Here is a 24,990-nt window from a genome sequence, read left to right as displayed (position 1 = left end):
TTGTTTGGTTTTATGTTGAAATGAAAACAATTTTACCTTAATCTCTATACTTTTGTAGAATACAAACGTCTTATACAAGCATATTGTTGACAGTGACTTCGATGTTTCACCCAGCTAAGCCAGTTACGAACTTATAGCCGAAACTTCGAAGTCACTCTCAACATTCTTGTATAACAATATATCTTTGCAGTAGACAATTTTATTTATACATATACTTTTAATTTATATAATAACGGACTCTTAGCCGAAACTTCGAAGTCACTCTCAACATTCTTGAATAACAATATATTTTTGCAGTAGACAATTTTATTTATACATATAATTTATATAATATCGTGGGCATATTATGACGCCGTACTTTTAATTCAGTTAGTTTAGACAAAGTGCTCTAATGTTCAAAATGGAAATATATAACGCAATTCAATAAATCATATCGAGCCTTTGATACTCCATCACTTCCCTCAAAAAAGGGAGTTGCCCTAATTATGTATAGATGTAAATAAATAATGTTCGGGGAAGAGGATCTATTTTTTATAATAGTGGGAATTTTGAGAACGAAAAGCAGACGTAATTTTGTTTTATATATATATATATATATATATATATACACACACACACACACGTACCCCTTCGAAAATATTATCACTCGTTCTTAAAACAAATATCACTTACCTTTATTTGAAGGTAATCCATTGAGGGAGGTTTCAGAAGAATTGGGCGATTGTTTGATCATTTTGACCTTCGATGATGAATTGGTTTTGGGTTTAGGTGAGGCCGGTGAAGAGCTTACATCAGAATCACTAGTCGAAGAGAAACGCCTCTCTTTACCACTAACGTAGTCGTCCATGTATCCAGAACTGGACAGTCGACGATAATCATGTTGGATCCTCTTTCTCTTCCCGGACTCAGGACTAGCGCAAGGGTCGGGCAGTTGTTGATGGCCAGGTGATGGTAATGAAGCAGAAAGTTTAGGCCTTTTAGCGTCTGATACTTGTGTTGTAGTAGTCGTCGGTGTTGCTGACGACGTTGTTGTTTGGGTTGCTGCAGTTGTATTGTCGTTCTCGTCCTTCACAACATGAGCTGCTGCATGTGGTGACAGAAGACCAGGTAAATTGCGATAGCTTTGAAGGTCTCGTTTAGTTACGCCTGCTACCGACAGCTCGTCCTGTGTTTCACTCTCAGTACTTTTTCCGATATCAAGCCCGCTTAATGGCAATTCTTCGCCGACGCAAGTTTGTTTACAGCTAAAATCTAAATCCAGGAAAGAGTTAGCTTCAGCAGTACTTACTGGTTTGTCTTCTTCGGGTTCAACTTCCTCCATCTTGTTCACAGGTTCCAGTGCCCGGATGTTTACCGTGGAGAATACTCATGTGACGTCTCCAGCGATTGGCTAATAATATATCGAGATGGCGCCATTCATTTACTTTAACCAATCACTTCGCCCATACTGTTCTGATTTCATACTCCCGCGTGAAGCGTGAGTATTTGCGCAAAGGTACCTTGCAAACTTTTGCAAACGTTGTTATTTGTTATATTACTCATCAACTGAACCCATTTTGATTTAGTTGAAAAGGCAAAAAGTAATTTAACACTCAAGGCTACTACTGCTTTGAACATTTTCAATATAGAAACATAAAAAAATTACTTGTGTATATATATATATATAGATTTATACATGTATATGTATATCTGTACCTAATATACACAAATAAGTATATGTATAGATATAGATACATATATATATATACACACACATAGAGATTGAGCACGCTAGCTCAATTGTTGCCAGTTTTTTTTTTATTTTGTCCAGGTGTTAACTGCGAAATCTTCATTTTAAAAAAAATTGCAACGTCAAGGGATCAGCATCAAAGATGGAAACAGGCACGGGTACACCACGCAAAGTACAAAAAGTAGCTATTTCGGAGGCAAGCTCTGAAGCTGAAGAAAGTCGGGATTTTGATAGTGAAACCCAAAAGGCGTTGGAAGACATCGATTCATGTCAAAACGAAATTGATGCCCTGAATGAGAAAGCTAGCGAAGAAATTCTGAAAGTTGAACAAAAATTTAACAAATTAAGAAGACCATATTTCGATCGGAGAAATGAGCTTATAAAGAAAATCCCCAACTTTTGGGTTACTGCTGTATCCTTTTTCCATATTTTTCGCATTGTGTGAAAGTGTGTCATTGTTTTAATCAGATATTTGTTGTAAATAGTTAACTTTTTATGTAAAAATTATTGAATTGTTTACCAGTTTTGATCGTTCAGTATTTGAAATGTAATTATTCGAATTTTATGTGCAATAATTGAAGTAGTGAATGTATTTTCAGTTATGATTTTAGATATTTATGCTTATTTTGACGCAGAAGACACGTATTGTAGATAATATTTCTGTTTATCTAAATTCCTTTTGTTTTAAATTGCATCTGTTGGCTCCAGTAAAAGTGAAAATGAAATCCCCCACTTAGTGACCAGTTTGATTATCTACTCTACTCCTTGGTATCATGGTACGAACTAAGCTTATCTAACTAACATGGAAGCTTCTCCCCCCCCCCCCCCATTAATAACAATTCGCTTTATGTGTTCGTGATTCCTATACATTCGATTTATATCTATATTTTAATTGTTAACGTTTATTTCAATTTTCAAATGAAAATATGAAGAGAGTGAACATTGTTTTTCGTTGGTAGTTCACTAAGATTTCCTTAAACTCGTACATTGTTTCTACTATTCCCCGGCGTGCTTTTAATCAGCTTCCGGTGGTATTTTTTTTCGAACGATGTGTGTTTATAGGTTAATGAATTTCAAAATTTAGCGTGGTTGACGACTGAGGTTAGTGATAGTGAGCAAGCAGAAACTAGGTAGCCGACCAGTTACTCAAATCCTCAAACTTTATTTTCAGCAATATGTAAAATAAATATGGTTTTATTAGATAGTAGTTAGATCTTACATTTTTCATTGACTCCGACCGATTATACCGCAGTAACAATTGTGTATGTTTATAAGGTTTTTTTTTTCTTTTCTTCGTAATCTTTGATAACCAAGAAAATAGCCTATGTAGTAACTGGGTTGATGTTTCACAGTACGATTGATTCGAGGTGTCTTCAGCTTAAGATGCTTCGTAATTATCGTAAGTCTAATAGACGGTTATATATTTTGTGCACTCTTCCATCTTAATTGACAATGTTTTGATCATACATACTATCAAGCGTTGTGTGTGTTATGGTATATGTGATCCCAAGGTAGATAAGGGACATAACTGCTTTCTTCGTTAACTATTACTCAAAAATATACAGGCTTATTATAGAATGTAAACAGTTTTCAGATCCATTTCATTTGACCATTGATTAAAGTAGTACTTGATAGCGTAATTTCAATATATATTTTCCCTTCGTTGCAGATTAGTGTTAGAATTAAAAATACATTAAATATTTCTTTAAAAATGCACTCGATATATTTTTTTTAGTATGATTTAATGAGAGAGAAAATAGAACAATAACAAAGTATGTAACTTTTGCTAGCCAAATATGTTTTTAGTACTGCATGCAGCATTTTCTGAACTTCGTAAAAATCCAGGGGAATACGCACGTTAAGTGTGTGTATGTATGTATATGTATACATATATATATATATATATATATATATATATCCACACAAATATATGCGCGCGTACAAATGATGCATTTGACCAGTTGGCACCTCTAATTTGCATTGCCTTCATATTCTAAGTTCATTTTTACGCAGCTGATATCTTCCTTCGTTCTAGCCTAACCTTTCCCTTTCGAGCATCACTTGCATGCAACCATAACACCTTGCACAAATTTTTTTTTGATTCATGAACAGATACCTCAAAATCATCATCCTATGGCAATGAATTCGTGTCGTTTCCGCCTCTTTGGACCACAAGAAGAAAATAACTTCATATATTAAAAAAAAAAAAAAAAAAAAAACTTTGCTCGACTAAAGGCGGTGTTCCAACATAGCCACAGTCAAATGACTGGAACAAGTGAAAGAGTAATGCAGAATCGCACTTCTGGAAAAATGCTTTTTTTTTTTTTTTTTTTTTTTTTTTTTTTTTTTAATTTTCGGGTTACTACGTTTTAGATGTCAGAGATGACGAATATTCACAAAAAAAAATTCTTTTTAGATTTCTCTCTCTCTCTCTCTCTAATTTAAAGTTTTGAACTTTTTTCGAAATCTTTTTAAAAACAACCTTTGGCGGATCTGGTGCACAGTCGCCCCTCCACTTCCCCACACACAAACAGACATTTCCGGTTTTTATTTATTTATTTATTTTTTTTTCCTGCAGATTCGATGACGGAGATTCTGAATATGCAAGAAACCACGTTTTCAAAGTATTAAATTCAATAAGCATATAGATAGACATGAATAAATGGATAGGGGTAAATAGACAGACAAATAAAATGGATGAAAAAGTTCAAAATTTAAAATTGGGCGAGGGGGGAAAATTGAACATTATTATTAAACTCCATGTATATTTAATTTACATTTGATTATTATTTACGATTATTTAAGGCAAACACAAACGCAAATTCTTTTCACTTTAATGTTTAAGTCTATATTTAATTTCGATTTGCATATGTTCGTCAATTCGCTACATATCTCTTTAAAGTAAACAAAATAAAAAAATTTAATTGGGGGAATGGAAGGGGTGAAATTTTTTAAAGTTTTTTTTTTTCATATTCGTAATCTCCGACATCTAAAACAGGAATCCGAAAAAATATTTTCAAAAAAATGCATTTTTCAAGGAGAGGTGCGATTCTGCATTAAACCCCCGAATTGCACAAACGATGAGCCCTCATGCTCTCTCTACAAAGCTAGGTTTTATTGGTGCTGAAGATTCCTCATAGCAAACACAAGGTCGTCGATATATGGCTAGAATCGCTTCTCAAAGTCTGGGGTTTTTTTTTTTTTTTTTTTTTTTTCCAGACCCAGAAAATACTTGGTTCTCGTGCCCAGTTCATGTCGGATGCAGTGGGGATCTGTTATGCACAGGCGTCCTAACAGCATTCCAAGAAAACCACTAAACGGATTGGCATAAAATGACTCTAGTTCTACAAGCATCCTATCTCATCTCTGCTTTTTGTATATCCAGAATAACCTGTGTGTTCTCAAAGCTAGCTAGTCCTATGCCACCTTTAGTTCGGCATTCCTGATTCACTTCCCTCATCACCCATTTTGTATTTAACTCCTACCTCAGGCCATGCGCTAACACCAGCCCAATTTTCCCCCTCCTACTTCTCTCTTTCTTGCAGTTATCGATTTGCAATGGTTTCTGTGAAATGAATATTAATGGCTTCAATTTCACAAAAGTGCTGCCAGTGCCATGGTCACTCTTCTTTCTTCCAGATAAAGTGAAAATGCTTATTTCCAGTAGATTCATTTCAGCGATTTTGTTTTATCAATGTGTAAAAAAAAAATATTAATGTTAAGTTAGGACTTTAATTGACCAAATGTTGTTTTGTCTAATAATTTACTACACAAACCTGAATTTACACTAGATTTGAAGTAACAAGGATGTTACTCATTCATCTAAATATTCCTAAGTTGATTTAGAATATTTTTATGGAATTCTAATAATTTTTACTGCAACCTAAGCGTTTTTTGACCATGGCACTTTAATTATTATTATTTCTCTTTGTGACTTAACCATTAAAGAAATAGTGAGGCAACCTCCCTGACAGGGTGCAAGGGTTTCACAGAGATTTCATTTTAATATTATGTTTCAATTAGTTAAAAGAGAGCTTTATTGCAGATTTCAGTCAGCAGTACACAACTGTTTAGCTTTTGTATTTTTACAGTCTATAAACTGTTCCATGATGTTTTCATTTGATGTTAGGGGGTTAAAATTTATCTTAATTGCAGGTCCTGATTTGAGATGCTAATGCCGTTTGAAATCTTTCCAATTCTTTATATATTAATGATATTAAATGTGAATTATAAATGTTTAGCTGTTAACTTTCTAGAAGAATGATATAATCATTTCAATCAAAATTTCTGTTAATTCACATTCCAGTTCTAGTTGATTGGAATTTGCTTAGTGCCCCACCTCCCATCAGTATCTATTACTAAATCAGGTTAATAAATTACAAATTCCTTGCTGGCCTTTTCATTGCCACATTCCAATGCATGGTTGCATGCCTTCATCACTGCTCCTTTGGGAAACCTCCATTGATTTGACCTAGTGCACTGGGACATCAATGTGCTAACCAATTCCTTTAAGTGGAATGGGTTCTGCACACGCAGCAGTTGTTATTTTCCGTATTACTCTACAATCATCTTCTTTATTCAACATGTATTAGCTTTCATTAATGTTCCATCAGTTTTCAAACCTAAGTCTATATAAGATCCTGGGCAAAGTAAATTTTTTATCACAGTTTGGTGTCTGCAAATTGTAGCAGGAGCAGTGGTGGGCACATTGAACGATCACATTTCACTATCTTCAAATGAGGCCTCCTCCTTTTCCAATGTCTCTTCTTTGAGACTACAGATGAGATTTTGCAGGTTTGCAGGTTGGCTCTTGAGGTGATGAAGAGAGGTTTCTTGTTTAAGCAAATTTCAGTTTAAATGACACCAGTGTTATAACTTGCTTCAAGAATTTTACATTAATATTGTGCTCATGCAGTGTATAAATTTACACTTGGAGAATGCTTTTTATGTTGTCAAAAAGATTTATTGAAATGTGAGTTTTTAACAAAAATGTTAATCGTAATTTTAACATTTTAGATAATAGTTTAGTTTGTGTGTGTGTATAAATAAATATTTAAAAGTTAAATGTTTTTTCTTTCTAGGTCAGTGTTCTGGCTTTTTTGAAATGGTACCTTTTATCCAAAGGGAATCAAGAATTAAGCTCTATTTTTCAAAAGTTGTTTTCTTGTTTTGTTTTTTACCCTTTTATATATAAAACAAACATCAGTGCCCAACCTTGTCCAGGTTTAATAAAATCCAACATACATACAATCTCATGGATTTACTTGATTTTGGATGCTTAGCTTTTCAAAGGCAGTAGTAACCTTGTAGGTCCCAGAATGTTGATTCTTGATTTAGAATTGTTGCATCCAAGCAACTCAGAAGATAAGTTCATATTGAACTTCAGAAAAATACATGAACAATATTATAAATCCTAAAATAAAATTTTACTTTTACATTTGTTTATTCCAAAAAAAATATTGCACTAATTTACACAATTATTTATTTTTCTCATCAGAACACTACCATTGTTATGCTTGGTATCAGGAGCTAAAAAAGGGCAATGTTTAGGATAAGTTCAGCTGTCAAGATGCAAAGTTGTGACCTATAACTTGATGCACATATTCACTTTTGTATATTAAGAATATATGTGGTTCATAAGCCTAATTTGATGAGCAAATTTTTGATAATAGCCATTCCAGTTCATTGTGTGCTTTGTCTTTTAGTCTGAATGGAAGCAAGGGCCATTGACCATTCACAGCATTGTTCTGCAACCTTTTGTAGCTTAGTATTCCCTTTCACTAAATAGCAATTTACTAATGTCCAAATTTTGTGCAATGAATTATCCATATTTTCTTTTATTGTCCTGTCTAGTATGCACCTTTTATATATATTTCCATGTACTGATGCTTTCTATATTAAATTTCATGAATAGATGGATGGGGGCATAACTGTGTAGTTAGAAGTTCACTTCTTAACCACATGGTTTCAGGTTCAGTCCTTCTGTGAGGTACTTTAAGCAAGTGTCTCCAACTGTAGCCCCCCCCCCCCCAAGTTGACCAAAGCTTTGTGAACAGATTTGGTAGTTAGAAATTAAGTGAAGACTATTATGTGCACCTGCATGGGTGTGTTTGTGTCTATGTCTTAACATTTTGCTAGTTGTAATGAATTTCAAGTGGTATCTAATCTTCAGTGCAAACCTGTCTGGCTATGGGGCAGAAATATTAACTTGCTTGGAAGAAAATGAAGATTGATGACACAAAGAGCCTGCAACCATAGAAAACCTGACACAGGGTATTTCGTGTAACCCATAGACTTTGAAATGATTCTGGAATTATTTTTTAATCAGTGTAAATAGGTATGTCACATTAACATACCATTAGGGCTGTGTATTTGATCTGCATTATACTTGCATACAGAAGCATAATGAAAATGGTAACATAAGGAAAATAGTTAAACTGCTGAAAATCAAAGCTGGGTCTTGAATATGCAAAACAGATCCAATTTTAGTATATCTTCTTCCCATCTTATGAATAAAGGAGGGAAGATATGAAATGTTTAAAAGTATGTTTTTAGTTACCCTGATTACTCAGGTGTGAAGCAAGTTTTGGACTGCACTGATTAGAGTGTATTTATTTTGATTAATAGGATGGCATTATGCTATTGACTACCACTTTTTTATGGTTTATTTCCCCATGCATTTAAAACTTATGATACTGTGATGTGTAATATCAGGAAATGTAGCATACATTCAATAATTATAATTTAATTTTTATTTCATTTTGGGGTACTTATATGAAATGAAATGAAAATTATTTTTCAAAAACTCTGTCATTTACTCCCTCTCCTCATCTGTCTGATTAAGTCAACCAACATTTATAATGACTATTATTAAATAGTCTGTTTTAACTACACAACACCATGGAATACTATGTTAAAAATTTATTCCTGCTTTGTGTCTGAAAAAGCTATTTATGTCATGGCTTCATTTGTTTAAATTTCTTCCTATCTTATTCATTTTCATCACTTTTAATGTCTATGTTGTTTATAGTCATCATCATCATCGTTTAACGTCCATTTTCCATGCTAGCATGGGTTGGATGATTTGACTGAGGACTGGTGAACCAGATGGCTACACCAGGCTCCAATCTGATTTGGCAGAGTTTCTACAGCTGGATGCCCTTCCTAATGCCAACCACTCCGAGAGTGTAGTGGGTGCTTTTACGTGCAACCGGCACGAAGGCCAGTCAGGCGGTACTGGCAACCGCCATGCTCAAAATGGTGTATTTTATGTGCCACCTGCACAGGAATATGAATGGTTAATTGAAAACTGGTGCTTTACTGGTTACAATGATAAGGGTTCAGGTTGATCCGATCAACGAAACAGCCTGCTCATGAAATTAACATGCAAGTGGATGAGCACTCCACAGACATGTGTATCTTTAACGTAGTTCTCTGGGAGATTCAGCGTGACACAGAATGTGACAAGGCTGGTCCCTTTGAAATACAGGTCCAACTCATTTTTGCCAGTTGAGTGGATTGAAACATGAAGTAAATGTCTTGCTGAAAGCACACACCGCCCCACCGAGTAATTGAACTCACAACCTCATGATTGAGCCAAAAATTTGTCTTTCTAACTAGTTTGTTTTTGGTTGTTTGATATGCAGTGTTTTTGAAAAAGTGCGCTGGGGTAAAAATATAAATTGCTTGGTTTAATTGTTATATTAAAATTGCAACTGCTATCTTACACAAGATATTAGGAGATAAAATTTTAAATGTTTTGAGGTATTTGATGCTAAAGTTTAAACAGTTTGCACAAACTACTAGCAGTATTGTACACTTACTACAATTCACTGTTGATGAACTTATCCATTTGTGTTTGCATGCACAAAGGTCATCAGCTTTCTCCCACCCTGTTCAGTTTTTAACACATTTCCTTGACTGTTACTTTCAGTTTGTTAATCATCCACAGATCTCAGTTATACTTGATGAAGAAGAGGAAGAATGTTTACATTATCTCAATATGGTGAGTTGGAATCCAAAGTACCTAAGTGGGCAGTGGAGGGTTGAAGTAATTTTTCAATTGAATGCAAGTTTATGTTTCATTGTATTATAGGTGAGATGTACATATTTGGAATGATGTAAGAAAAGGTTGTACTAGTGTCTAGGTTAGTTAGATAAATACTTTTTTATTGCTAGTAACAATACTTAGCTAATTGTGTGTTTAGTACTTTAGTGTGAGCGTACTTTATCTCTCAGCTTTTCCTTTACCTTTAAGGTGACCAATGTCTTATGAGTGGAGGTTGGTTGGTGGAAATTGCAGAAATTCATCATGTGTGTGTATCTGAGATAATTGCTGATAACATGGTGCACTGAGCAAAAATACTTTATATTTATTCTGCCCAGGTTGCATAAATTGGTGTTTTCACTAGTTCAAGTTCCTTAGTATGAAAAACATTGTGTGTGCATTATTGTCTCCTTCACACGATAGATATGGATGTCACCATCATGCAAGAGGTGTATTTTCTTTGCAATCTTCTAAGAAAACATGCCCAGTCATGGGGAAATGTTGCCTTGCTTGGAAGCAGGTGAATGTTGGTGATAGAAAGGGCAGTAGACCATAGAAAAATCCGCCTTGACGAGGCTCTGTACACCAATCTTAAGATATTTTGCTAATACATAATGCACTTAATAAAGGGAAGCATTTGTGCTAAAAAGAGGTATTAAATGAATAGGTGTAGCAACCAATCTGACATTCTCTATTGCTCACATTAGACAAATTTAAGCTTTCTTCTAATTTATGTGAGAGATTTTGGTTTCGGACATTGGATGACCTTTCAACAATTATTTATTAGGTCATAAATTGGAATAATAACTATTATTGGTATAATACTTTGCTTTTTCTTAAAAAGAAATTTATTGTGTATACCATGTTTTCTCAGTAAATTGGTTCCTGGATTGATTTTAGATGGGTGTCTGTAATGCATATCATTTTCAATTTCTCTAGGTGGAAGTTGAAGAGTTTGAGGATATTAAGTCTGGATATAGAGTCAAATTTCATTTCTCACCAAACCCATATTTCTCAAATGACATTTTGTGCAAGGAGTTCCACTTGGCAACGACGGGTATGTCAAATATTTCTTCATTGTGTAAGTGTTCTTCCTTCCGAATTAGATTGTAAATCCCTTTGTTTCATGTTTGTTAACTACCGTACTTGTTTTTTAGTATTCTACATGTGACCTAATTGTGTTTGATTTTCATTGGATTGTCTATATTTTAAAGAAAGAAAGGAATGCACTGTGGAGAGCTAAAGGAATATGAATTTCATTAGTTGTTTATCCAGTGTTTTGTCACTTGTGGACATGTAGGTGCTGCTGTTTTCAAAGTTATCTATAATTTGAAATCAGTGCTAATACACTTCTTTGGATTGTGTAGCTGTTAAATACAAAACTACTGTTACTGTTCTTTTATACAATATTGTGAGGTTAATGGCTGGGACTAATTTTTTCTTTCCTATTGAATTTTTATGTGTGTGATTGTTAGTCTGGTATGGAGGGAGGGGGCTGCACCCATGTTCTTTGCAGCACCTCTGAGACTAATTAGATTAACTACGTTAGTGTTCCACATAAACAGCTGCAAGAAAGATGGTGAAGAGGACTTCTAGGGATCAAATGTTCTGAGTCAAAAGAACTGAATGTATTTCTTTTAAATAGGGACCTAGTTTCGGCAGGTTAAAAATTTAACATCCTACTATGCATCTTGATCCTGTGTTCTGGATGTTTGGTTTTTCTCTTAAGACTGGCAGTTCCTTTTGGATGTGATAATGTCAAGTTTATGAGAGATGAGTTTTCTATGGATGTAATTCCCGTCCATTGCAAAATATTCCAAGAGCATATGATTCCTTTTCCCCACAGTTAGGTGAGGTAAGGTTCTTAACTTGCCAAGGCACACCATAATACTATGGAGCTGTCAATTCTTTCATATAGCTGTTAAAGAGTACACCTGGTAATACTGCTTACTGTGTTGACATTGATTCTTACTTGATAAATTGGGGCTGTTTATTCATTTGATATTATGTTATCTCCACTTTTTAGGGGACCCTGCTTCAAAGTCAACATCTATCAACTGGCAGGATGGTATGGATCTGACAAAAAAGGTGCAGCGAGAACAGATTGTGATTGCTGATAGAAAGAGAAAGCATCAACCTAACCGGACTTTTTTCACCTGGTTTTTAGACAATAAGGATCCATCAGCAGATGATATAGCTGAGGTAAGATTTTGGTCTTAGAATCTTCAGTTTGAGATTTAAATAGAAATAGTTTTGATGTATGGTTAATTGAGGCTAACCAGCCAAATAAGTTTCCATTGCTAATGAAAGAGGTAAAATTTCTTTTAGCTATTAAAGAAAAGGTAGAAAAGGGGCCACTTTTGTAAACCAGACTTCATGCTTAATGAGATGTATTTACTTAACGTGTTCCAGCCTAGGCTGCGGCTCTGTTGAGGAACTGCTGTACCTTTTTTGTTGAATCTGAGAAAAGAAAGAAGTGATAAATTATCCATTCTGACACTCTACTTCTCTAAATATTTTCTGGACTGTACATCAGCATTCGACTTGCCTTTTGCAAGAAAGGCTTTGCCATGATTCCATTTAATGTGCCTTCTGTGAAAGCCACCTATTTTGTTGAGCATGGTTTTATTACTTCCTTTTATCCCCTTTACACTCAAAAGAAATGCTTTGTTGGTGTGACATTCATTGTTTGATGTTTGCATAATTTAGCTGGCAGCTTTAGAAAAGAATTTTTCTTTAGGTAAATTGAGACCAAATATCAAGCTAAATTTCCATTTGAAATTAGGTCCTTGACTTTGGAGAAAGTATATCTGTTCATAGAGTAAATATTTTGGGAAAGCATTTCCATTTATCTACTTTTGTTAACTTTTCAGGTAATCAAGGATGATATGTGGCCCAATCCATTACAATATTTCTTGGCTCCTGACATTGAAGTAGAAGAAAATGGCGTCAGGTATATATGTATTCATTTGTTGTCTTTTTTTACACTATTTGCAATAATTGTATTCAGTCTTCATTTAATTTCCCATTTTCTATATAAAGGTGGTAAATTGGGTTTCCATTTAAACATTTGATCAATCCAACTATAGTTGCCCACATTAACTTTTTATCCAGGTTAATCAAATGATTTGGGTATTCAGTCCATGATTGTAAGGTCGTAAGTTTGATTCTTAGTAGCACGTTATGTCCTTGAGGAAGATAGTTTATTTCATGTTGCTCCAGCTGGCAAAAATGAATTGTACCTGTATTTCGAAGGTCCAACCTTGTCACATTCTATGTGTCCTGCTGAATCTCCCTAAGTACTATGTTAAGGGTACACATGTTTGTGAAATGCTCGGCTACTTGCACATTAATTTCACAAGCAGACTGTTCTGTTGATCGGATCAGCTGGAATCCTCATCATTGTAACCAATGAAATGGCAGTTTTTAATGAAAACTTATCCAAAACAATGAAATTTTGTAAGCCCTCTTTTAGTTTATATATCATGGCTTCCATATTATTGAGTATCAATTTGATTATATCATCAAATGACAGAAATCAGAACTTAGAACAGTCCATTTCAGAGATTTGATTGCATGAGTTTTTAGGGTTTGTCAGAGGTCACATCTTACATTGGTGACATTAAACTGAGGCAGGGACTACCAAGTGAATGGGTTGGTGATGTTGCAGGTAGAGCTGATACTGGTGTGTAAAAGTCCACCTGTATATTAAAATAAATAAATAAATGAATCCAATGTGTGCTGCATTGCAATTGGTGAAAATAAAGTTCATAAAGGCTGGTTTAAAACACATAATTTATTCAAACTGTAATAAGTACTGGTACGATGTCATGAGAATTTGTTTTTCTGTGTGTGTATGTAAAACCATTAAATAGTGCAGCGAGACAGGAAGAAATTGCATGACTTACTATATATTTTAGTTTATATAAAGCAGAGTGGAAACTGATATTCATAAATTGAGTCGCGTGGGAAGGTGATGTACACTGAAATAGTAGCATGTCGAAGGAGGCGATGTTGTCACTAGGGCTGTCAATGCTGTAACTCTATGCTATTCAAAAAAGGTGCACAATACTGCTAGGTGGAAGTTGCTACTGGTATCCTTCTGCAGCCAGCTCTAATTGATTGAGGTGGGCATAGCACAACTGTGCTATGCCACAACAACAAAATAGATCTTTTCTGTCTCACTACACTACCCCTCTGCAAACTGCAAGTCGATAGAAGTATGCAGGAGGAATGAAAAATGCAAAGCAATGGAAGAAAAATTACAAAGCAAAATATACATTTCAAGACAGCAAAATGAAAACAGTGTTCAGAATTGTGAAAGTATGTGTTGTAGATGAATGTGATGAAGGCTGAGAAAAATTGTGCATATCAAGAGAATGTATAAGGGACAGGTATCTATTTGGGTAGTTCAAAAATTAGTGTGAGTGAGCATGTGGAATATGCCAGTCATAGTGTGACTGAGGCAGTGTGCATGAGTGCGTGCATTCTCAGTCCATAACGTCAGTGAAAATTTTCTTGCAGAATGCATTTGGTATGAAATGCCTTCAAAGATGAGCAGAAGCACATGTGTGTCATGCTGGCGCATTGCAAGAGACAAGCAACTCTCTCTATTAAGTACGTGACCAACCAGGGGTCTAATAGAAACAAGTTGTGTCTTACAAGGGCACAGAGAACATGAGATAGCAACTAATGAAAGCAGATCTTGTGCATGTGTGTAACTGGGTGTAGGCATGTGTGTATGAACATTGAAAAATGAAACGAGCAAGAATGACAAATGTGGCTAGAAAGTGTCTTGGTTTTGAAAAGCAAAAGGGATAACTGAAATGTAAGGAAAAGTTACAGTCTATATACAAGAGTTCAAAGGAGGCAAGATGCCTGAAAGCATTGATAAAACAGTTGAAACACGGCAACAATTGCTATGCCTAATGCAATACCACAAGCCAAAACTTTGCATCAGAGACACAGGGGGCAACAAAGGATGCTGTAAGGTGGTTACTTCTCGGAGTCATAAAACTAAACAGTCAATCAGGTGCGAAGAGCTGGAATCAGCTTCAGGAAGTGGGGCTGGAGAATTTCAGTGAGTTGGGGCAAAAGTCCAGGGCAGTGAAGGCTGAAACATTGATAAAACCTGATTAAGCCAAGAAAATGGCACAGCCATCAAAAACAAGTCAAAGGAAGCAGGTCCTCAATGGTTCCAGCATTGGTAAAAATCAAAGGTCATCTTCAATGCTGTGTCCAAAAGTCAAATTGAAGCGAGGCTGCACATAATGACAAGTGGGAAAGGTGGGTAGCAAAATTCACATTTATGGTTCAGACAAAGCAGGATGCCATAAATGTAGTTTAACGTGTTCATTTCTTGTGCATAATTTTTTATTTGAGGAATATTTCATAAAGAAATATTCCAACTTTAGGTTCATAAATTTTTGATGGTAAATGGTTTTTTTGCAATATTGAGGATAACTGGAAGTTCCTACAAGACAACTTGCTAAGAGCCACAGACCAAATTTGTGGTTAGTGCAGGGCCCCAACCAAGCCTAGGGTGATGTGGTGAAACAGTGCAGTTGACGGGGCCATTAGGGCAAAGAAATCGGCTTGGAAGGATTTGAAGGGTGGTGGTAGCAAGGAGATACATCAAGCAGCTAGAAGGGAATCTAGGAAGCGGGTAGACTAAGCCAGGGGTGCAGCAGAAAGGCAAAGCTTGCCAATGTTATGCAGCGTGAGACAGTGTGCCAGGGAAAATTGTGGTATTGTTGGAGAGAAGTGTATTGGCATGGATAATGGTGAAGACATGGGAGAAAGAGAGTCTGCCTACTGTGGATCCAACAGATGGACAAGCAATCTGAATAGACAGTAGCATGATAGGTAAAGCAATGAAGGATATGAAGACCAGGAAAGTCCCTAGCCCCTCATGTATCAGCACTAAGATGCTTAAAATAACGGATGGTATGGGTTATGGCCTAATCACCTGTATAGTTAACCAGGTTGTACATGAGGGAGTTATACCCAATGACTGGTGTAGCAGCATCATAGTCAACTGCTACAAAGGTAATAGTGACGCCTTAGACAAAAATAATTGCAGAGATATCAAATTATTGGATCAGGCGATGAAAGTTACTGAGAGTCTTAGCCCGACTAATTAGGAAGAGTTAGTCTAGATGAAATGTAGTTTGGTTTTGTGCCAGGGAGAAACACCACTGATGCTATATTTCTGGTAAGGCAACTGCAGAGGTACCTAGCCAAAGATAAACCTCTGTACTTGGCTTTTAAGGTTCCCCGATCCCTTACCTGGTGGTCGATGCAGAACCTAACAATAGACAAGTGGCTGGTGAAAGTTGTATGAGCCTTTTCCAGAAAAGTTAAGATTTGACTGCTATTTATAGCATTCCCTGTTACCACGTAACAGCTATTTGCATTCATATCAAAATATTTACCAACTCTTTTCCTTCCATTTATTTTTTCCACTTTATGGAAGTCAATATTTTCTCTGTTGACATCCACCTCAGTTTTTTTTTTACTATTCTCCCAGTTCTGTGCTTTCTGGAAGAGAAACCCTCACATTATCTCAAAGCTACGAGAGTTCACTGACGTGATTTGTTTATTTTACAGAGATGTATGAGCCATGTACAGGGATGCTACCAGTAAGGTGAAGGTTGGCAATGAGTATAGATCGCTATACTCATTGTACAAGTAGGGGTTTAGCAAGGATCAGTTCTCAGCTCCTTCTTGTTCATCATAACCCTCCAGGCAATAACAAAGGAATTTAAAATGGGCTGCTCCTCTATGTGAATGACCATGTTCTCCTAGCCAAATCACTTCAAGAACTAGAGAAATTTCAGGTGTGGAAGCACGGTCTAGAATCGAAAGGTCTTGTTAATCTAGCAAAAACCAAAGTCTTAGTAAGTAGGAGAGCAGAAAAACTACAAACCCCTTCGGGTAGATAGCCCTGCTCAATCTGTAGGTAGAAATTCTATAAAATGTACCCAGTGCAAGCTATGGGCACATAAGGGGTGCAGCAATATCAGAGGAAGATTAGCAAGGATAATAGTTTTTGTGTGTGGAAGGTGCACAGGTATGATTAACACTAAAAATCTGCAGAAAATACATTCCATCAAATGCCAGGGGAAAAACTATAAGTAGTTGATACTCCAAGAGCATATCTGCTAGAATAATAATAGGCTGGGCAAAGTTCAGAGAGCTCCTATCTCTGTTGGTAATAAACGGCCTCTCTCTCAGAGTGAAAGGCATATTGTATGATGCTTGTGTGTGAACAGCCATGAAATGAAGCTAGTATGTTTCGCTGGAAGCGTAATGTCTGTGTATGCATGGCAAAGTGTAAGCCAATTGAGAGAAAAGTTGGGCATAAGAAGCATCAGATGTAGTGTGCAAGCGAGACTGCTGGTATGGTCATGTGATGCATACAGACAAGGACAGATGTGTAAAGAAGTTCCAAACTCTAACGGCGGAGGGAACTTGTGACTTCTGGAAGAGGTAGCCACATGGAGGCAATGACAAGTGACTGAAACCTTTGGTAATATGCCGTGCTTGAGAAGACCTGTCAAACAAAGTGAAATTGTAGTTGTGGCTGATGCAACTAGCACATAAAGAGCACCATTCAAGTGTTGGTCCTCACAGAGACAGTGACCTACCATGCTTGAGAAGACGTGTCAAGGCAAGTGAGATATAGTCGTGGCACGTAAAAAGCATCTCTTGAAGTGGTTGGCATTAGGAAAGGCTTCCGGCTATAGAAACTATGCCAAGTCAGATTGGAACCTGATTCAGCTTACCACTTTCCAGTCAAACTATCCAACCCATACCAAGCATGGAAAACGGACGTTAAATGATGATGATTTGGGTTAATGTAAATTCATTCTCGTCATTCATAAAAGAGATAATATATTCTTTAATACCTTGAGTTTGCAAAACTTAAGCATGTTGACTTACTATGGGAACTATCTAATATATGTGAATGTCTTTTATTGCAGAATGATGGACTGCTTAAAACACCAGTTCCAACAATTATTGGTGTTTGTTGTCATTGATAATGTTTTGATTACTCCGTTGTGATATGAAGCAACAACAATCTTATTAGGCTGGTTTGAAATCTAATTTTACCATCCAATGGAAAACAATTTAGGGTTAAGTGTGAAACCTATTCTTCACTAACTGATGTTAAATGATGATGATGATGACGACGACGACTATTATTATTAAGTTACAATGTAATATGTGCTTTTATGAGCATGTAGATTAATGTTTTATTGCAATACTATTTGTTTTTCTAACTAGTGATGAAGATGATGATGATGATGAACTAGATGAATCTGTTGTCGTTGTGAATGAAGATGATGATGATGATGAAGAAGAAGGTGAGCTGTTGTTTTTTCCTTTTGATACCAAACTAAAAATTATAAGTATCCAGTTTTTGTTAAGCATTTTTTGTCTTTTATGTTCAAGGTTAGTGTGATCGTTTCACATCAATTATTATACTGATATTCTTGATACTTGCAGGAATTAGCATTTCATAAGTGTCTTTAGTTGTCATTTTGAGAAGTAGGGCTCTCACCAGCTAACTTATGGAGCACCATTTCAATTAGTAAATTCACTGTATTTGTTTTTTCAGATTTTAAATTTCATGTGTTTTAGCTTTAATTTTTACTTGTTCGTCAATTTTTAGATTTTAGCCTTTTTTATGTAGATGTTTCCCGATATACTTAGGCAGTGAATGTGAATGGTGTACTTCAAGGAGTAAGATGTTGCTGTGTGGTCTCAGTCCTTGGAGCAATTTTATTTGCTTTAACCATAATTCTCTTGAAGTAGTTGTGAGAATCTATTCATCATTTAGGTAATAGACTGCTACATTGAAATACTTGGTTTCACTATCCTGTATCTATTGAAAGAAATAGTTTGTTTTTCTTTTTATTGAACATGTATAATGATGCTTTTTTTTTTTTTAAGATGAGGAGATCTATGAAGTAGATGAGGATGATGATGAAGTTGAGGAAGTTGGTGAAGCTCTTGAAGGTAATAAAATTAAATTTGGTTTAATTAAGTCTATATTGTTTATGATGTAATGTACATTTGTCTTTTCATGATGTAGGCATAGGGTTATGTGAATTGTATGTATTCTTGTTTGTATTTTTGTGAACATATATTTGTTTATTTCTGCCTTTGGATGCATGCCATGTTGTTTTGTGCTAGGTCTTGTATGGGAACAATGTTGGCCGGGGTCAGCTTGTGCTTGCTAGCAAATTCTTGGAGTTGCAGTCCACAGTCGTTGGTTTTTCCAGTTCCAAATTGTCCCACTGTCCAAGCCAACTGGTCATGTGCATCCTGGCTTAGTTTGGTGTTCCAATCTCCTAAGACAGGGAGTGAGGACTTTTTTTTTTTTTTTTTTTTAAGGACCATCCTGGTGATTTTCTCCAGGTCCTCATAGAATTATTCAGTGGTATCATCATCATATTCAAGTGTTGGTGCATAGACTTGTATTATGGTAATGTTTTGTGGTTTTGCTGCCACATGTATAGTGATGAGCCTGCTGGATACTGATATGCAGTTGATGACTGAAACTACTTTGGCTTTGTGAATGATGAAGCCTACTCCATTTTCATGGAAGCAGACAGAAAAAAATCTTCATTTGACAACAAAAAGTACTGGGCAGGTCACTATGCAGCAAACCTGCTACACATGACAGTAGCAACATCTGACTATGAAAGTGTCTAGAGTGGCACCCCAATAACTGGCTGCATCAGTTAAGGGATCTTGATGATGTTTGTGTAATTTGCACCCCCTTCTCAATTCAATTTAACCATGTATTTTTATGACTTGACTAAATGTGACAGAATTAATGTTTCACTGTTTTAAGTAAAGTAATTAGATTTCAAGATGTGCTTCACAGAATCAATTTCAGTGGTAATGGGCCTTAGTATATTTGTATCATAGGGTCATCTAACCTATGATACAGATAAATAGACATTAAAAGGTTGATGTTAGGGTTGTTTTCATTGCTACTGCTGGAGCCTTTTTAAACAACTTTGAAGATATGGCTTAAAGGTTTTGAAGCTGTTGTATCACTGGTTGTGACTATTTTCAGAATTTCTTCTCTGTTTATATTTGTTTGAAACATTAACGAAGAAAAAGTATCTTCATCTGCAGGTTTTTTATGATATCTTATCTTTTTTGCAGGTGAAGATGTGGAAGTTTTAGATGGTGATGATGAAGATGAGGATGATGATAAGGCTCATGAAGCAAAAAAAGAATCAAAAGAATGAAATTGGACTATTAAATGAATTCTATATTACTGATTGCAATGAAGGAAAAAATGGTGTAAACTCCGTAAGCCTTATCACAAGGCCTTCTGTAAATATATTGTCATTCTCCGTTTCAGAGATAACATTAGGCGAGCCTAACAGTTGTTTGTAGTTCAGTAGATTAGCAGTAATGTTCATCTACAGACTACATTTTTTAGCCACTGTGGAGCAGCTCACTAATCAAATCATGTTCAGTGCACAGTCATCCAGACTACTAATGTCTACTTATCATTAAAGCATTACACAGTTTGAGATTAAATGAACTTACAAGTCATGATTATTATTTTTTCTCTCCCCAACTTTAGAAATTATCTTTTTAGAGTTTATTTGAATTTCCTATGTATAAAAAAAAAATAGTGCCCCAGTGGGTTAATGTATAGAGCCCTTTGGGCCCTTATGTTTGTTAATCAAATTTTTCTAGTAAATGGATCTCAGTGTAAATCTTAAACTAAATGGTCATTCCATGTCTGTTACAGTTAATTTTATCTTTTACTTCCTAAAGTCACAATTTTATTTTGGTGAGACAGTTGGAAGATATCTGTAATTTGCAGATAGTGTTTTCTACCAGTAAGAGATTTTATTATGTCAGCTTTTAAGGATTTAGTATTGATTTTCAGATATTTTTGATTTAGGTAAATTTTATACCTTAAAAAGAAATTTTCATTTCTCTTTTTGAACTGAAAGCACAGTTGTCTCCATTTATATACATGTCACACATGCTGTGTGTTTGTATATATTCCTACCTTTCAGTGTCACATTAATTAGAACTTTTGAATGAAGTGTGTCTGGTTTACAAGGGGTATGTTTTTGGCCATGCATACGTTTTTGATTTTTTTTTTTTTTTTTCTTTTCTTTTCGTTATTGTTCATGTTCTGAAAGTTCACACTCCAGTCATAAATTTTATTCTTTCTTTCTGAGTGAGTGTAAGTGACTAAAATTTTTTTTTTGTTCAATATATGATAGTCAAAGCATTTTGCATTCTAATGCTTTGTCTGATCTTATTTAGTCTAGGAAGAGTTGATAGTATTTATAAAATAAAATTGTGTGTTAGAAAAGATATCTGATTATAAAAAGTGGTTGGTTTTAAATTTCTGCAGACTTAATGAATTATTGTTTTAATATTCTTTTGTACTGAAATATTCTTGGATGGTAGGCTTAATCTGTCACCCAGTTAATACCACCATCTCACTTTTGGGTGCCTCTAGCAGAGTTCATTTCTGATTCAAGCTAGGTCTACATTCTGGTAATGATTATTACCTCTCACCAGTCTCAGAGTCCTTGAAAAGAGCCAGTTCTCTGACAAAGCCATTTAAAAGAAGTAATTGCCTGTGTTTTGGATATTTCTACCCATCTTGTATATACACTATAGATAGTGTTGACTTCACTTTGATGGGTGTTAAGCAAGCTCTCAGGCCTTTATATTTGATTACATTTCCAGTGTTTCTTGCAGAACTTTTTCCTTTTTCTCTCTCTTCTGCCTTTAGGGTTTATACACTTAACAGAACTATCTCTTATTTAGCTGTGCATATATATATGCTACTTGTATCTCAATATGAGTCTCTGATTGAAATGCACATATTCATAGTCTGTTATATTAATGATGGAAATAACTGGAGACTGATCATAGTAGCACATTTTTATATTGGTACTTCTATTCCCATCTCCATATCAGTTACCAAATACTGAATTTTTTGTAATGGATTGGTCTTGGGGAAGGAACCGTGTAACCCAATCCACATCATTTACTATCTATTGTATTCTTCACTTTTGTTTTGATACTAATAGATAGTAGTATTTCTTGGATTTTTTGCAGCATAATCAAGAACTGTATTGTTTAGACCCTTCCCTCTCTTGATATGTTTTTAATCACATAGTCAGTCAAGTAACCTAATGATGTTGACTTTGATAAGAAAGTATCCTGTATGACTTTCTGATTTAGCAGTGCACAGTTGTGGTCTGTTAGGCCTCTTGCATGCAAAAATAGCATTTTTGACAGAAGATAATGCAAGACTAGCTCTGAAAGCACCTTTGTGTAGTATATTGTATACACCAATAACACAAGTAATGGTGCATAAGGAAATAAATGACAGGTAGTTTTGGTAATTCAATATCTTGGTACAATGTACTATTGTGTATAACTAGCTACTGTGGTCTCAGAATATCTCTTTCATGGTTATCACTTTTGTAGTATCATTAAAACCCAATAACTTAACATATAAGATAAAATGAAGACAAAGGAGGCAGTGACAAAATGAATGTGCTGGAATTGATTTAAACTAAATTTTCAAATATATTTTCTCAATAAATATTTTAACAGTATATCAAGTATTTTATATAATAATCTTTAAATTTAAGATTTGCAGTGAGAAATATGGTACAACATAACATGCAACTATATTATTTAAGAATATTTTCAAATGTTTCATTCATATTTTCTTTGAGTTCAGTATCACAATACCATGTTGATTGTTCTTTGAATACTATTCATGTTGTTCAGTATGATTGGTAGTGTCTATACATAAGCCATTATTCAGAAATTGAACCAAAATGTCTTCAATCAACTCCTACAGTGCATTTTGAGAATAACTCCAAATATTACCAGATATCAACTTTCAACATCTTTTTCATTAAAAATACTTTGATCTTTACTATGTAACATACTTACATTGAAGCATAAATTTCAACAGTGCCCAACTGCTCCAATACCAAGTGGATATAGAGATTCTGCCTCTCAGTTCACAGACTTCAACCTGCTAGAGATAGCAGCTAAGTCTTCCTCATGTCACATTCTACTATTTTGAAAGACAAAGGGCACATTGGATATTGTAGTCCTGTATATATCTATGAAAAAAAAGAGGTGGCAGGGTCATGGCTGAAAATACATTTGACTAACAGGCTAGTTTAATGTTGAACAACATTTACTTTTTCTGAGTAACTTTTGTTTATACCTTTTATTAATGGGACAAAAACATTCTCACAGGCTTGTCACTTTTCATTGTATAATGACTTCAGTGTAAAATGTATATATTTGAAGAACAATTAGAGACACTGATACCTGTGGAAAATTACTCTTCTGTCAAGTGTTTACCAACAAATATCAAGTTTTCGTTTTCTTATGCATCTTTATGTACCTTGTGAATGGATTACATTTTCATTCTTTTATCTTTGTGCCATTCAGAGCTATTATAGATTCTTGCTGATTTAATCATGCACAGATATAGACTAATATTTCTTATGCTGATAACCAATTTTTTTATAGCTGTACTGCTTTTAGAAGTCTTAATCATCAGTATCCTAACTTCATCATTGTGTCTGGTGTATTGGTCTGTGCTCTCTGTTGGAGGAAGAAAACCTACTTACATCAAAGATGAGGCTCTAGTTGAATTTGTGGTTCATTTAAATTTGTATTTCTTTTTCCATGCTTCATAGTATTCATTTGTTGCCGTCTTTGAAATTCAAAAGAGATATTGCAAAAGTCTAAGCATTCAGAAATATAATTTAACTACTAAAAACTGACAAAGTAGGCAAATTAATGGGTTCTACAGATACTCTTACATTAAGCAGCATTGTTAGTTGTTGGTGCAAAGACAATTGAAAATCTATTCTTATATTTAATAATAAACTTCAAACCTAATATGTATCTTCTTTTAAGGTACTATCATTTGATAGTTTTATAGCAGGTGTGTGTGTGTGTGTGGGTACTTTGTTATAATTACATCATTTGGTGACTTGGAAGAGTGTGGCTTTCTAATAGCACTTGCTTCGGTAGTATGATTTAGAGTTGAGTTACCATTCTTGTCAAACTTGACTATTAAAATTATTGCAAGTATTTGACCAATTTCTAAATTCACTAAAATCATGTAGTTACTGCCTTGTAGAATTGTTTTCCTGTGAAAAATTCTAATTACTCAAACCTGCTAGAAATACAAGTCTTCACTAACATGTTTTTTGACACTGTTGATCAAGGCTCACCAATAACCTTCTTGACATTGTAATATGAAACCATTATGCTCTAGTAGTTTGATAACTAAAGATTTCCTCACTTCACAGTGATGCTTCCTAGTTTTCTTTTTTATGTGGTTTTACAAGGTAAGAAGGATCCTTGAAGTTTTAACTAAACTCTTCAAGATTAGTAAAGTTCATGGTTTTTTATATATTAGTTACTTTCTATAAATTCCAAGGTGTTCTCTTAATTGTCGTAAAATATGTATTAAGAAATTGTAAGCACTAACTTGAGAAACAATCCAACCACAAATATGTGCTTAATGACTGTATTGCTGATTATAGGGCACCTGCTTTCTTGCAACATCTGAATCCTATCCAGATTCTTTTAGACAGCCTACACTCCTCTTTTGCTCAGTATTTAATACAAAACTTGAGTGGATGTGAATGACAGATTGAATTTTTGCACTTAATTATCCATTGCCCCAGTTGTCACTCTCATCCAGCAGACGATAGCTAATTGATTTGAGTTACTGTTTCTTTTCTTTCTTTTTTCTTCTCCTGTTCTCAACTGGTGCCTACATTTACATTTGAATCTCAACAGTAAAATCAAGTCAATGATGTCTTCTGTTCTGGGACACAATGTACAATTATGGATAGCTGTCTGATCTGACAATGCATTACACCATCAGATGAACTGGCCATTATCATTTGTTTTTATTAACAGAAGTTCTTGATTATAAAGCAATATGAATAACAATCACATCTTAAAATGCAAACCTACACTATGAAAACAATTTTATGTCATTTAATCTAGATTTCCAAACATTAAAATTTGTAAAAGTCATGGTAAACTTCTAGATATAAAGCTCATATTGATAATGCCAAATGTAATAGAAAAAGACCTATTGAACCTTTTTACCTTTTATTTTTTCTATTTAACAAATAAATATAAAATAGCT

General features: G+C 34.8%; 1 protein-coding gene across 2 annotated transcripts; it reads left to right on the top strand.

Annotated features, from left to right (window-relative positions):
* The first annotated feature begins 1,470 nt into the window (after positions 1-1,470).
* Positions 1,471-24,990, top strand: LOC106882192 (protein SET). Of its 2 annotated transcripts, none has more exons than XM_014932781.3 (8): positions 1,471-2,141; positions 9,663-9,734; positions 10,716-10,833; positions 11,803-11,978; positions 12,650-12,729; positions 18,066-18,145; positions 18,735-18,800; positions 19,962-24,990. In XM_014932781.3, exons 1-8 carry the CDS (start codon positions 1,872-1,874, stop codon positions 20,045-20,047), a joined length of 948 nt encoding a protein of 315 aa, XP_014788267.1. In that variant the 5' UTR covers positions 1,471-1,871; the 3' UTR covers positions 20,048-24,990. The 2 variants fall into 2 exon arrangements, with proteins under 2 accessions (XP_014788267.1, XP_014788265.1); XM_014932779.3 differs by having other exon boundaries at positions 10,716-10,857.

This window comes from Octopus bimaculoides, chromosome 6 (genome assembly GCF_046866305.1).
Source record: "Octopus bimaculoides isolate indiv1 chromosome 6, ASM4686630v1, whole genome shotgun sequence".
Classification (NCBI taxonomy): domain Eukaryota; kingdom Metazoa; phylum Mollusca; class Cephalopoda; order Octopoda; family Octopodidae; genus Octopus; species Octopus bimaculoides.
The sequence above is the reverse complement of the archived record's forward strand: the minus strand, read 5'-3'. Positions and strand labels throughout refer to the sequence as shown.

Coding starts and splice junctions, on each gene's coding strand:
- LOC106882192 (XM_014932779.3), top strand. CDS start 1,872: ATGGAAACAGGCACGGGTACACCACGCAAAGTACAAAAAGTAGCTATT. Junction 9,735..10,715: donor GTTTACATTATCTCAATATG/GTGAGTTGGAAT, acceptor CAATTTCTCTAG/GTGGAAGTTGAAGAGTTTGA. Junction 18,146..18,734: donor TGATGATGATGAAGAAGAAG/GTGAGCTGTTGT, acceptor TTTTTTTTTAAG/ATGAGGAGATCTATGAAGTA.